The 10,746-nt window shown below is 64.2% G+C and overlaps 1 protein-coding gene across 1 annotated transcript in view; it reads left to right on the top strand.

Moving 5' to 3' along the window:
* The window catches only part of KLF16 (KLF transcription factor 16), an 18,985-nt gene extending 9,436 nt beyond the window's left edge, over positions 1-9,549 (top strand). The window contains exon 3 of the mRNA XM_040461706.1: positions 7,313-9,549. Coding sequence (XP_040317640.1) covers positions 7,313-7,614 — 302 coding nt within the window. The 3' untranslated portion in view covers positions 7,615-9,549. The remainder of the gene's footprint in view (positions 1-7,312) is intronic.
* Positions 9,550-10,746: the final 1,197 nt, after the last annotated feature.

The following is a 10,746-nucleotide window of genomic DNA, read 5'->3' as shown; positions in this document are numbered from 1 at the left end:
TGTCCACAGGGACATACAGGCTCTGCTTGCTAGTGGGCCTAAGGCAGGACAGGGCAGCCAGGGCAGACTTGAGGGGGGAGGGTCTGTATTTCCCGCAGGATCCTCCGTCCTTTTCTGAGCAGTCCCCGGGTGTTACCTACACTTTGAGGCACTGAGGCGTGTGTGAGGGACACCTGGGGGGCCGTGAACGCAGAGAGGCATCTTTATGTGGATCTGAGGGCAGATTCCTCTCTGGGTGGGGGGCTGGGGTCAGAGCAGAGCTCTGGCTCATGCTAGGTGAGTTTGCCTGTCTGAACAATGGGGGTGCTGGAGCGGGACACCGGCCAGAGAGGGACCTTGTTTCTCCCACTGTATTCCTCCGCCTGTCCTAGGTAATTGTTGCCTGGCGAGGCTCTGGTGCGCTGATTTGCTTTTCCCTTCTGGGTCGGTTGAAGGGGGTGGCCGGGCCACCTCCTACAGCAGCTCCCAAGAGACCCTCCTCTAGGGTGTCCTGGAGTGCTTCAGAGCCTCCATGGGCCCCCCAGGCAGTGGCTTAGGCCGTCTCCCTAAGCCCTGGGAGAGGAGGGACTCCTTACTGGGCCCAGGACGCCAATGTTGTCATCCGTGTTTTAAACGAGAAAATTGGGCTCATCCGGGGAGTGTCCCCGGGGAGGGTGGCCTCCCTGGATGGATCCCTCGTGCCAGTGGGAACTGTAACTCCGGGTATCCTCTCCCAAAGCCCTCTTTCATGATTAGGGTGTGGGGACCCAGAGAACACAGCTCCTGGGCCAACCCTGCTATTCCTGAGATTGGAAATCCTGGACTTAGGCACCCCTGGTGTTCTGTTTCTCGAGGGTTCCACACACTTGTCTGCTTAAGACTGTAGGTTCAGTGTATCTGTGATCCCCCCCCCCCCCCCCCGTCCCCGCCGCCCCGGACCACAGAGCCCCGCATAGCTTTTCTGGCACCTAGTTGGGGGTGGGGGGAGTCGCCGCCGACATACCTGGCTTGGGGGTGGGGAAGTCATGCCTGTCCCTGGTGCCCCAAGGCTACCTTGGTGTTGCCCATTCACAGGGGCTGGCCTGGGGACAGATGTGACGAGGAACAATAATTAGAGGTCAGCTGTCTGCCGATTGTCCCCAGAGGCCTGTCTCCCCCTGCTCTGCCTGACGTTCTCTCCTCCTCTCAGTAAAGGGAATGAACTCCAATCCCAGCCTAGCTCCATTTTACAGATGAACAGACTGGGATCAGGTGCCTGGCCAGGGTCAAGTGTGGTACCCCCACCGTCCGTGCTCCGCTTGGCTTGGGGGTGGTGAGGCTGGGAGGGCAGTGGAGTCTTTCAGAGGGCCACCCAGCTGCAGGGGCAGGGCTGTCCTGTGCTCCCCCGGGGCCTGGCCTGCAGCCCCAGCACAGAGCTCTCTCCTGTGTGGGGTGGGCAGGCACTTCGGAAGCTTCAGGAGAAGTTGACGCTGTTGCTATGGATACGGAGATGAGAGGAGATGGGGCGGGGGTGGGAGGAGAGGCTGGCTGGCTGCTCCCCGCTCTCCCAACCTCCAGATCCGGACCGCTCCCCTGCCCCGGAGCCCCCAGCTCTGAGCACGCGGTGAGCCCTGCGCCTTCTGGGGTCTCAGGCTCCTTCCTGACAAGAGGGAGTCAGATCTGGAAGTGGAGCTTCTAGGCCAAGGTCTGATCCCCGGGGCACAGCTGATGCCATTCTCTGTGGGGCGTCCTGGGCACCTTGGGGAGTTCCACAACATCCCTGGCCTTGCTCACTCCATCCCAGGAATCCCAGGAACGTACCCGGTTGCGACCAATGACAGATGTCCCCTGGGGGAGTTGCAAGGTCATCCCCCAGGAGAGACCCCCTGTTTTACTCTAAAACCCTCTCTCCTTAAGTTTGAGGAAAATCAGGTAAGGGTCCAGTGTGGTGCAAGGTACTGCGGGGAGAGCCCAGTCCCTGTGCCCTTATATTCTGGAACCTTGGGAGGGGGTGACAGTGGCAGTGATGGAGGAAGAGGCTTCTCAGCTGATAGGATGGGGTCCTGTGGGGCAGGAAGGGGTGTGTCCCCAGAGAGGGGACCACACCCTGGCCTCAGGGGATGGGGGCAAGGGCCCTGGGGCATGAGTTTTGAGGATGAGGTGGAGAAGTGAGGTGGGGAGGGTCAGAGCAGGTGAAGGGTTCCGTTTAATCCCAAGGGCAGGGTGGAGGGTGGGCAGGAAAGCAGGCCCGGCTTTGCAGAGGAAAATCCGTTTATGGAGCAGGGATTAGGGTCCCGGGAGAGGGGTTGAGGAGGACTGTGGTAGGGGAGGGAGAGGGGTGGACCAACCCACAAACCGGGGCCAAGTAAGAAGCCCCAGGACCCAGAGAGTAGGAGGTGGCTAGGGTGAACCCTAGTTTTTCTGACTGAGCAGCCCAAAGGGGGGCAGGGCAGCAGAGGTGGTATTCTTTGCTGAAGAGCCCCCCCCCCCGCCCAGGGGAGAAGCAGATGGGGAAACTGAGGCCAGGAGGGGAAGCAGGCATCGTCCTCCCAGGGCTGAGCCGACGTAGACCCCACCCTCTCCCCCTGGCAGAGCTGTGAGCTCCTTTAAGGACAGGTGGGGTTCAGGAGACTGGTGGCTTATAGGGGGCAGGGTAGGACACTGCCAGGCCGGAGGGGGTGGGGGTGGCCTGTGAACTCCCTCCTGTAGCAGGCAGGGTGCAGAGAGCAGCTGGAACTGACTTTAGGTGCCCGTGCTATAACTGGGGAGTGCGGGAGGGCCCCCAACATTGTGGGGGGCGATAACCACCTCCGCCCAGGCTCCCTGATAAACGTGGCCCAGATGGCCTGGGAGCGGGCAAGTGATACCAGTCCCAGGAGCCGGCCGCCAGGGGAGTGAGGGCTGGAGGGCCGGCCCTCACTGTCACCCTTGCCCAGCACTGTTCTCCCCATCACACATGCTGGGGGGGTGGGGGGGTGGCTGGGGGCGGTGTTACCCTCTCATCCGCAGGCACCAAGAGCCCCCATGCCAAGGATGCCCGTCTGGGTGCCAAGCGGGTGATGGCAGTGTGGGTCTTAAAGGAGGAAGGGGGGATGAGGGGCTGCACGTGGTTGGCCCTTTAAACAAATGGTAGTGGGAGCCCCCCCCTGGGGGGGGTGGGGGCAGGGCGGGGAGGAGGGGTGAACCGCATGATGAACCAACAGTTAAGCCAGCAGCCCAAGCTTGGCTGGGAGCTCTCCCAGCCGTAGACTCTCTCCACAGATGCGTTAGGTGCCCATGGCATGCCAGGCCTGTGCCCTCAGCTTTGCAGTCAGGTGAGGGGGCAGATATCACACCTAGGAGATGCTAAGCACAAGGTTATTGAAGCTAAGAAAGGGGACTGTGAAGTGCACCAGCGGGGTAAAAGGTAAACACTTTCGGCTTTGATCCTGGATCAGGGAGTCGCTCTGGGAGTTCGGAGGGCAGAGCCCGGACTGGGCGGCTCAGCCCCAAGCCTATGGGCTACTGCACCAGTCCAGGCAGGAGCTGGAGTCTAGAGCCAGGGTGGGGTCTGGAGATACTGTGAAGGCGCTACTGATGGGATTTGCTGCCCGGTACCATGCAGGCCAAGGTGAGGGGTAGAGAGATGGCTGGGGGATGCCTGCCTTAGTTTTCGTGGCAACAACAGTGCTTGAAAGGGGAACCCTACGGGAGGAGCTGGGATGTGGGGTGGGGTGGGGTAGGTGGGAGGCCTTGGCTTTTCGGGGGCAGGGCCCGGGGGTGGTTAAAATCCCAGAACATGGGGCGTTTTGGTGGCTCAGTCAGTTGAGCGTCTGACTCTTGATCTCAGCTCAGGTCGTGGTCTCACAGTTCCGGGGATGGAGCCCTGTGTCAGGTCCGGAGCTGACCGCACGGAACCTGCCTGGGATTCTCTCTCGCTTTCCCTCTGCCTCCCTGTCCCCCCTCGCTTCTGCGCACTCCCTTTCTCAAATAAATTAAGGAAATAATAATCATAAAATCCCAGAACGGGGCACCTGGCCGGCTCAGTAGGTGGAGCATGGAACTCTTCGTCTCGGGGTGAGATTGAGCCCCACATTGGGTGTAGAGATCACTTAAAAACTATGAAATAAAATCGCAGAATAGACAAGCCTCCCGTGGGCCGGTCTTTGTAAAGCCATAATGGCTACTTGAAGGGGACCCCCTGCCCTTCTGCTGTATTTCCAGAATTGCTCTCTGGGCTCTTTCTGGACTACTCAGGGGCCGTTTTCAGGTAGTCTCAGCTGCTCCCCACCTTCTGTAGCTCTGCGAGAGTGCTCCCTCACTTGTCCTCCCCCATGCAGTCTTCCTGGTAGGTGGGCGTTTGTTCCGATCAGTTGGCAGACACCCCTCCCTACCCCTAGGGATGACCTCAGGAGGTCACGGTGAAGGTTAGTTGTCAGAGCCCTGGTCCTTGGCCCCTGGCCCTGCGGGGGGGGGGGGGGGGGGGGGGGGAGGTGGGGCACCCACCCCACGCAGGCCAAGCCGTCCTGGCTCAGGGACCACCTTTGCTCTGTCCTGTATCAGGTCTCAGGACCTCTTGGCCTCCGTTTTTCTGAGCCTGCACGGCACTGTGGTGGCCCCAACTGTCCCGAGGTCACCCCAGCCCAAGTCAAAAGGTTATGTCCACCAGGGCCCCGCCCACCACATCTTCCTCTAGTCCCTGTTCCAGTCTGCTTTGGGGCAGCCGGTGGCCGTACCTAGGGTCCCCTCCGGCTCTGAGCTTCCCGGTTGCTCCCCACCAACTTCCTGGCTAGTGGGCTGTGGGAGGGTGACAGGGCCTGGTATCTTGCAGGCATTCGCTCGACGTTGTGGGGGCGGCGGGAAGCCTCCGCGCCCAGGTCTCCGCCACCCGCGTGTGCACGTGAGCGCCCCAGCAACTGGGTGTGGGGCGGGGCTGGCGGGCGTCCAGCCGGCGGCAAGTCGACCCCGGCCCCCCCCCCCCCCCGCCCTAGAGGGAGCGGGACCACGTGAGCGAGGCCGGCTGGGCTGCGGATGTCCCCGCCGCCACCGAGCTACGTGCGGCAGCTGTGTTCCCGGCGGCTGCATGTGTCCTGCCCCAGTGGGCGCTGGCACCGCTCTTGCAACCTGCTCATCGCAAAGTAGAACTGCCGGAGGAGGGGAGGCTGGGAGGCGGGTACTAGTCCCGCCGCCCGAAATGGGGAAGTGAGCCAACTGCGGGGCGCGCCAGCAGCGGGATGCCCGCCCCCCCCTCCGCCCCGCCTGCGCCCTGCAAGATGGCGACAGGACTGCACGCCCCTCGGAAGGGGCGCCGCTCCCCCTGGCACCAGGTCTGGTCTAAAGCCAGCAGCCCCGCCTCCAAAAGCGGACTCCCCTCCCCCAGACTGCAGCCCCGGGGAACTGTCAGATCCAAGCCTTCCGCCATCCAGGTGGGGTAGGGGTCCTTTCCGGGCTGTTTTGAGCTCCGTGGTTCCCGTAGACGATGCCCTTGCTGAGACCCCTCCCCCTGCCTTCTGGATTGTTCCAGGGAAGGGTGCAGCCCCAGAGACTTAGGGTCTGCGAGGTCTTGGGCATAGTTGTGTAACCTCCCCTCCCCCCCCAGGGGTAGGTGACAAGTCACCTGGATTCACAGTCTCCTGGGGGCATGCGCTGCCCCAGGCGTGAGCCTGAGCCACAGGCAACCCACAAGAAATCTTCTTGGGGGGACCGCTGGACTCCACCTCCTCCTTTGGTGCTGGTAGTAGCCAGGAAGAAGGGGTGGGGGAGGGGAGGTTTTGGTCCCGCTCTTTCCTGGGCCCTGGGAGATGGCAGGAGCCCCTCTGCCTCTTCTGACCCCTACTCCCCTCCCCCACCCCTCCCCAGCGGTTGTCCCCGGGACAGTCCCTTAGCTTTCAGAGCAGAGATGTTCCTGGCCTACCCTGTTCCCCCCACGGCCACAGGTCTGTCCCGTGGGCCCTCCTGCTGGCTCCCGGTTACCTCCACCATCGGTCCTGTTTGGGGAGCCTTTCTCTGATCCTAGACCGTGTACCTTCTTCTGGGTGTGTTCCCTGAGACAAGGTCAGCCTGGGTCACTGCAGGGCCAGCATGTAACCCAGGATGTGACCACCCTGACCGCTCTGTGGCCTCCCCCAATTCCAGCGCTCTGCCTTCCTATGTGGGGCTCCATCCAGTGCCACAAAGGGTATAGCACAGGGGTGCGGGCATCACGGATCGGTGTCCACATTCTGTCCACACCCCCACCACACACACACTCCAGAACTCGTGGACAGAGCAACGCTTGGGGAGTCCAGGGTTCCAGGTGCCGGGCGCGGGGCGCAAGGGTGCAAGCTCCAGGATGCTTACCACCCCTTGGCCTGGGGCGTGGCGGGGTCCCCGGTGGACCCTGCGTAGAGGTGGGGCCCTCGGCGCTCCCGGGTCGGCCGGGGAGATGCGGACAATACTCGCTGGGGGTCGGGCTGAAGCGTTCTGGGGCTGAGACCCCAGACGCGAGGGGTGGGTGGGGACCGGCGCTCGGGGCTGGCAGCGCCGTTTCGGTTCTCGGCAGGATGGGCGAGGCCAGCCGGGGAGGTGGGAGGGGTCTGCAGAGGAAGTTGCAGGGTGGCGGCCCGCCCCTCCCCTCACGGTCTGTTCCGCGGGGGCGGGGGCGGGGTGAGGCCAGTGGCCGTGGCCTCCAGGCCCTCCCCTTCCCGGCGGCCGTCTGTGCCTGGGCCTCGTGCCCTTCTCCTGCCTCTGCCCCTGTGTGGGGCTGCAGGTGGCCTTAGAGGCCCTTCACGTGTTCTCCATCCATAGAGGGGCCACAAGGGTCAGTGGGTCGTTGGGCCACGGGAATCCGCCCAGGCACCCCCACACCGACTTTGCGTCCGGGGTGGTCATTTTCAAAAGGAGGGGGCCAACGGGTTGTGAACACCTGAGAGCCTCCGGTAAACTCCAAAGGAGAGCGGAGGTGGAGGTGGGGACGGCGGGATCCATTTGCATCGGGAGGAGAAGCCCCTGCAAAACCCCGCATGCGTTCCGAGCAGGCGCGCACGTGTGTGTGGCTCGTGCACCGCGAGACCCTGTCACGGATGTCACGGAGGCGGTGCGGTGGTGCCGCGGGGGCGGGCCTGGAAGGGCTCGGGCTCCGCACGGTCTTCTTTTAACGCACGGAAACTGCTCGTGGAATTACTACGAGTTCATAGGAAAGAAAGGGCAGGAATACTAATTAGGGGTTCTTGAAGTGAGTGGGGCTTTCCTCTGCACATTTCCACGTGTTCAATTCACGCCCGGAGTTCAGCCTCTAGAAAGGGGGGCGGGGGGGGGCGGGTTGGGCCGCCCCCCCCCCCCCCCCCCCCCCCCCCCCCACTGACCACGCTGTCTGCCCTCTGCCTCCTCTGCCCAGGTGAACGCCCCTTTGCCTGTGACTGGCCTGGCTGCGACAAGAAGTTCGCGCGCTCCGACGAGCTGGCGCGCCACCACCGGACGCACACCGGCGAGAAGCGCTTTCCCTGCCCCCTCTGCTCCAAGCGCTTCACCCGGAGCGACCACCTGACCAAGCACGCGCGCCGCCACCCCGGCTTCCGCCCGGAACTGCTCCGGCGCCCGGGCGCCCGCAGCACCTCGCCCAGCGACTCGCTGCCCTGCAGTCTGGCGGGCAGCCCCGCGCCCAGCCCCGCGCCCAGCCCGGCCCCCTCTGGCCTGTAAGGGCCCTAGTCCAGCCCACCCTGCCGCACCCCTGCTGGGCCTGGGCCTGGAGCACCAGCAAAACGCCTGCTGTCCACAGCCCGGGGCGGGCCACGGACCGACAGCCGGTGTCCCCGACACTGGGCGGGGGGAGGGGGGGTGGCCCTTGGGAGGGGTGGCTGGGGCCCCGTGTGTGTAAATAGCCATGTCGGATAACTCTCTTCCTATGTGTTAAACAGGAACCCCAGGTGGGCAGCCGGCCGGCGCTCCCCTCCCCCCATCGCCACCTCCCTGCTTCGGAGAGGGTGGGTCTGGGGGGAGTGGCCCAGGAAAGGGGCACGTAACCAGTGCTCAGACTTGGCCCCCCAGCCCTCCTCTCCAGGTTGGGATGATGTGTGCAAAGAGCCATAGATGAACCGGGGGTTCCCGCGGCCCCACCCCCACCCCGCCCGGGGCCCCCCACCCCACTGAAAGCCATTGGAGACGTTCAGGGAATCGGGGTGCGGCTCCAGCCGCCCCCATCCGGGTATTCAATCTCAGGTGTCCACAGATTCTGCCCTGCCACCCGGCTCCCCAGCAGTGGGGGCAGGGTGGGGAGGGGGAAGGCCGGGAGGGGGGAGGCAGTAGGGTCCAGGTTTTGCTCCTAAAACTGGGGTAGGGAGGGAGAGAAAGGGGTTCTTCCAAAGAGCATTTTGACTCTCGTTTGGGGAAGGTGGATAACACGGGCTGGGGCAGATGCCTGCTTATTTATTTTCCTCTGTCTCTGCTGGTAGGAAGGAGGGGGGCAGTGAGCGGCCCCCCTCTGGGTGGGTGTGTGAGTGTGTGAGTGAGGACTGCTCCCTTCGGGGTAGAGTCCCCAGCATTGGCCTTCCATAGCATCACATGACAATCAATCCCTCCTGTTTGGGACCATGACCAGTCTATTGAGCATCGGGCAGCCCTTCCCTGCAGGTGCCCCTGGACCAGCGGTTGAGGTCCTGCTTTGCAAGGGCAGGAAGCGTGAGGGCTGACCCCTGAACCCCATGGGATAGCTCGCTTTTTTTGGACCGGATAGAATATTTTTTCAGGCGCCAATCCCTTTCTTGATCTGGGCCCCATGGGTGGTCCATTGTCCTCAGGGGGTGTGGGTGTTGGGGGGAAGGTCTGTATGATCCCTGCTTATGGTAGGGAGGGGTAAGCGCCATGACCCCCTCCTGGTGTCTTCCCACTGTGGCTTCGGTTGGATTTCATTTTGGGTAGGGACTGAGGGCCGTGCCCTAGAATGGGACAGACCCAGGGTCCCTGTCCCAAGACCCTGAAAGGACCTATCGCCCACTGTTGGCTGCAGGAGGTTTTTGGCACCCACGTGTGTTCCGGAACCCTTCTGTCTCCCCACTGGGGGCTGGGGATCTGGATGGCGGTGTGGACTGGACCTGCCTTGGCAGGATCAGGGGGTGGGCGCCTGGGGTCCTGTGGAGGAGGCCAGGGAAGCCCTTTGGGGCTGGGCTGGGAAGGGTCTTCTGGCCCAGTCTCTGGGCAGATCTTGGCAGGGCTGGCCCATTCGTGCCCTTAAACCCTCCCTGCCAGCAGTGTTGGTGAGATGCCTTAGTCTGTGGGGGCAGGCTGGGGTCCCATTTTCCTTTATGTCTTTATGGACGTCCTCCTGATTGTCCCATCCCTGGCTGGTGCCTGTCCACAGGACGTGAAGTGTGGGTCTGAGGGCCCGGGAGGCCGAGGACTCGTCCCTGGCCCCTCTCCAGTGTCCGGGGGTCTGGCCAGACCTGTGCCCCTCCTCCCCCAAGGAGCTGGAGGTCACTGGGACCTGGTTCCAGCCACTTCGCTGTGGCATCTCAAGGGGAGGGCCCCAAGGGACTCGTGCTGTCAGGTGGCGCCCCCCCCACCCCCCACCCCCACCTTACCCTGCCCTGCCTGGCCTTTTCCTTGTATTTAATTAAACAAGCCCTTTTTTAAACCCGACTCTGGTGACTGTGTGGTCTTTCTCACCTCTGGCCTTCAACCAGAGGACTCTCTGAGTCTCTGTGTCCCACGCAACAGGGTAGCCCCCAGGTCACCAGCGTCCCGCTGCAGAAAGCGAGGCAGTGGGGCCCTGAATCTCGGGACCTGGTGGGGGCGTGGGATGACGCCCCCTCAGCCCTAAGGCCTGGGGAGGGGGCTGCTGGAAGCAGAGCGCGCTGCCGTCCCGTGTCACCCACGCCTCTCGCGGCTGCACCCCCTCCTTCCCGCTCGGTTACCCGGCAACCGAGGCGCGGTGACATGGCGCCCGGGGGCGTCCCGCGCCCGCCCCCTTCCGGCACCGGGAGCCGGGCGGCAGGGGAGCCTGCGCCGCTGGGGCTGCTCGTGGGCGTGACAGGGCTCCTCCCCAGAGGGCCCCCCGCCCCCGCTGTCTGTGCCTCGCCTGGCCCCTGTGCCCAGGGGGCTGCCCACGTTCTGCACGCCGGCCTTGTGCCAGCTCCCGCCTGGAGGCGGCCGGGAGTGGGGGGGGGGGGGGGGGGGGGGGGAGCTTGGTAAGGGCTTGGCGTCCCCGGGAGCACCGAGAAGCCGATGAGGGTCTCGGAGCCCTTCCTAGGAGATAGACACCCAGATTCCAGCGGTCTCCCGAGCCCCGAGGGCGGGTGTGGCTTGGGCGGGGAGCCAGACCCTCCCCAGGGCCTCCCCGGAGTGCGTCCCCGGGGAAGGCGGAGGCTGCGCCCTCTGGCGGCCGCCCCTGTCATTGCGCCGCCGGCTCCCGCCGCGCCCTCGTCGGGGTCCGGGGTCCGGCCCTGGCGGCCGTGCAGGTGGCCCTCAACCTGGGCGCGGGGCCCTCGCCCTTTCTCGAGGTCGGCCTCCCTGTTGCATCCCCCTAGCTCCTGCTTCACTTTGTCCCCCTTTCTACTGGCTTCTGCCCCGCAGGCCCGCCGACGTTGCTCCTTGGACCCCTGTCCCACTGTCCCTCTCCGGCTCTTCTGGCCTTTGTGCCCCTTTGGGCAGAGTTCCTGGAATTCGGGGGACGCAGCCCCTGCCTCCAGTCTCTCTCGGACACCATCCCACGTGCTCCGAACAGCTCCAAGATGTCCCCCTCCTGCCTTCTCGACACTCCCTGGTCATGCGGCCTCGGGGACCCCTGACCCTCCCCGATGCCCCCCCCCCCCCCCCCCCCCGGGTAACGTTCCCCTC

Source organism: Herpailurus yagouaroundi, unplaced genomic scaffold, assembly GCF_014898765.1.
Source record: "Herpailurus yagouaroundi ecotype Mexico unplaced genomic scaffold, PumYag 295, whole genome shotgun sequence".
NCBI classification, from domain to species: domain Eukaryota; kingdom Metazoa; phylum Chordata; class Mammalia; order Carnivora; family Felidae; genus Herpailurus; species Herpailurus yagouaroundi.
The sequence above is the reverse complement of the archived record's forward strand: the minus strand, read 5'-3'. Positions and strand labels throughout refer to the sequence as shown.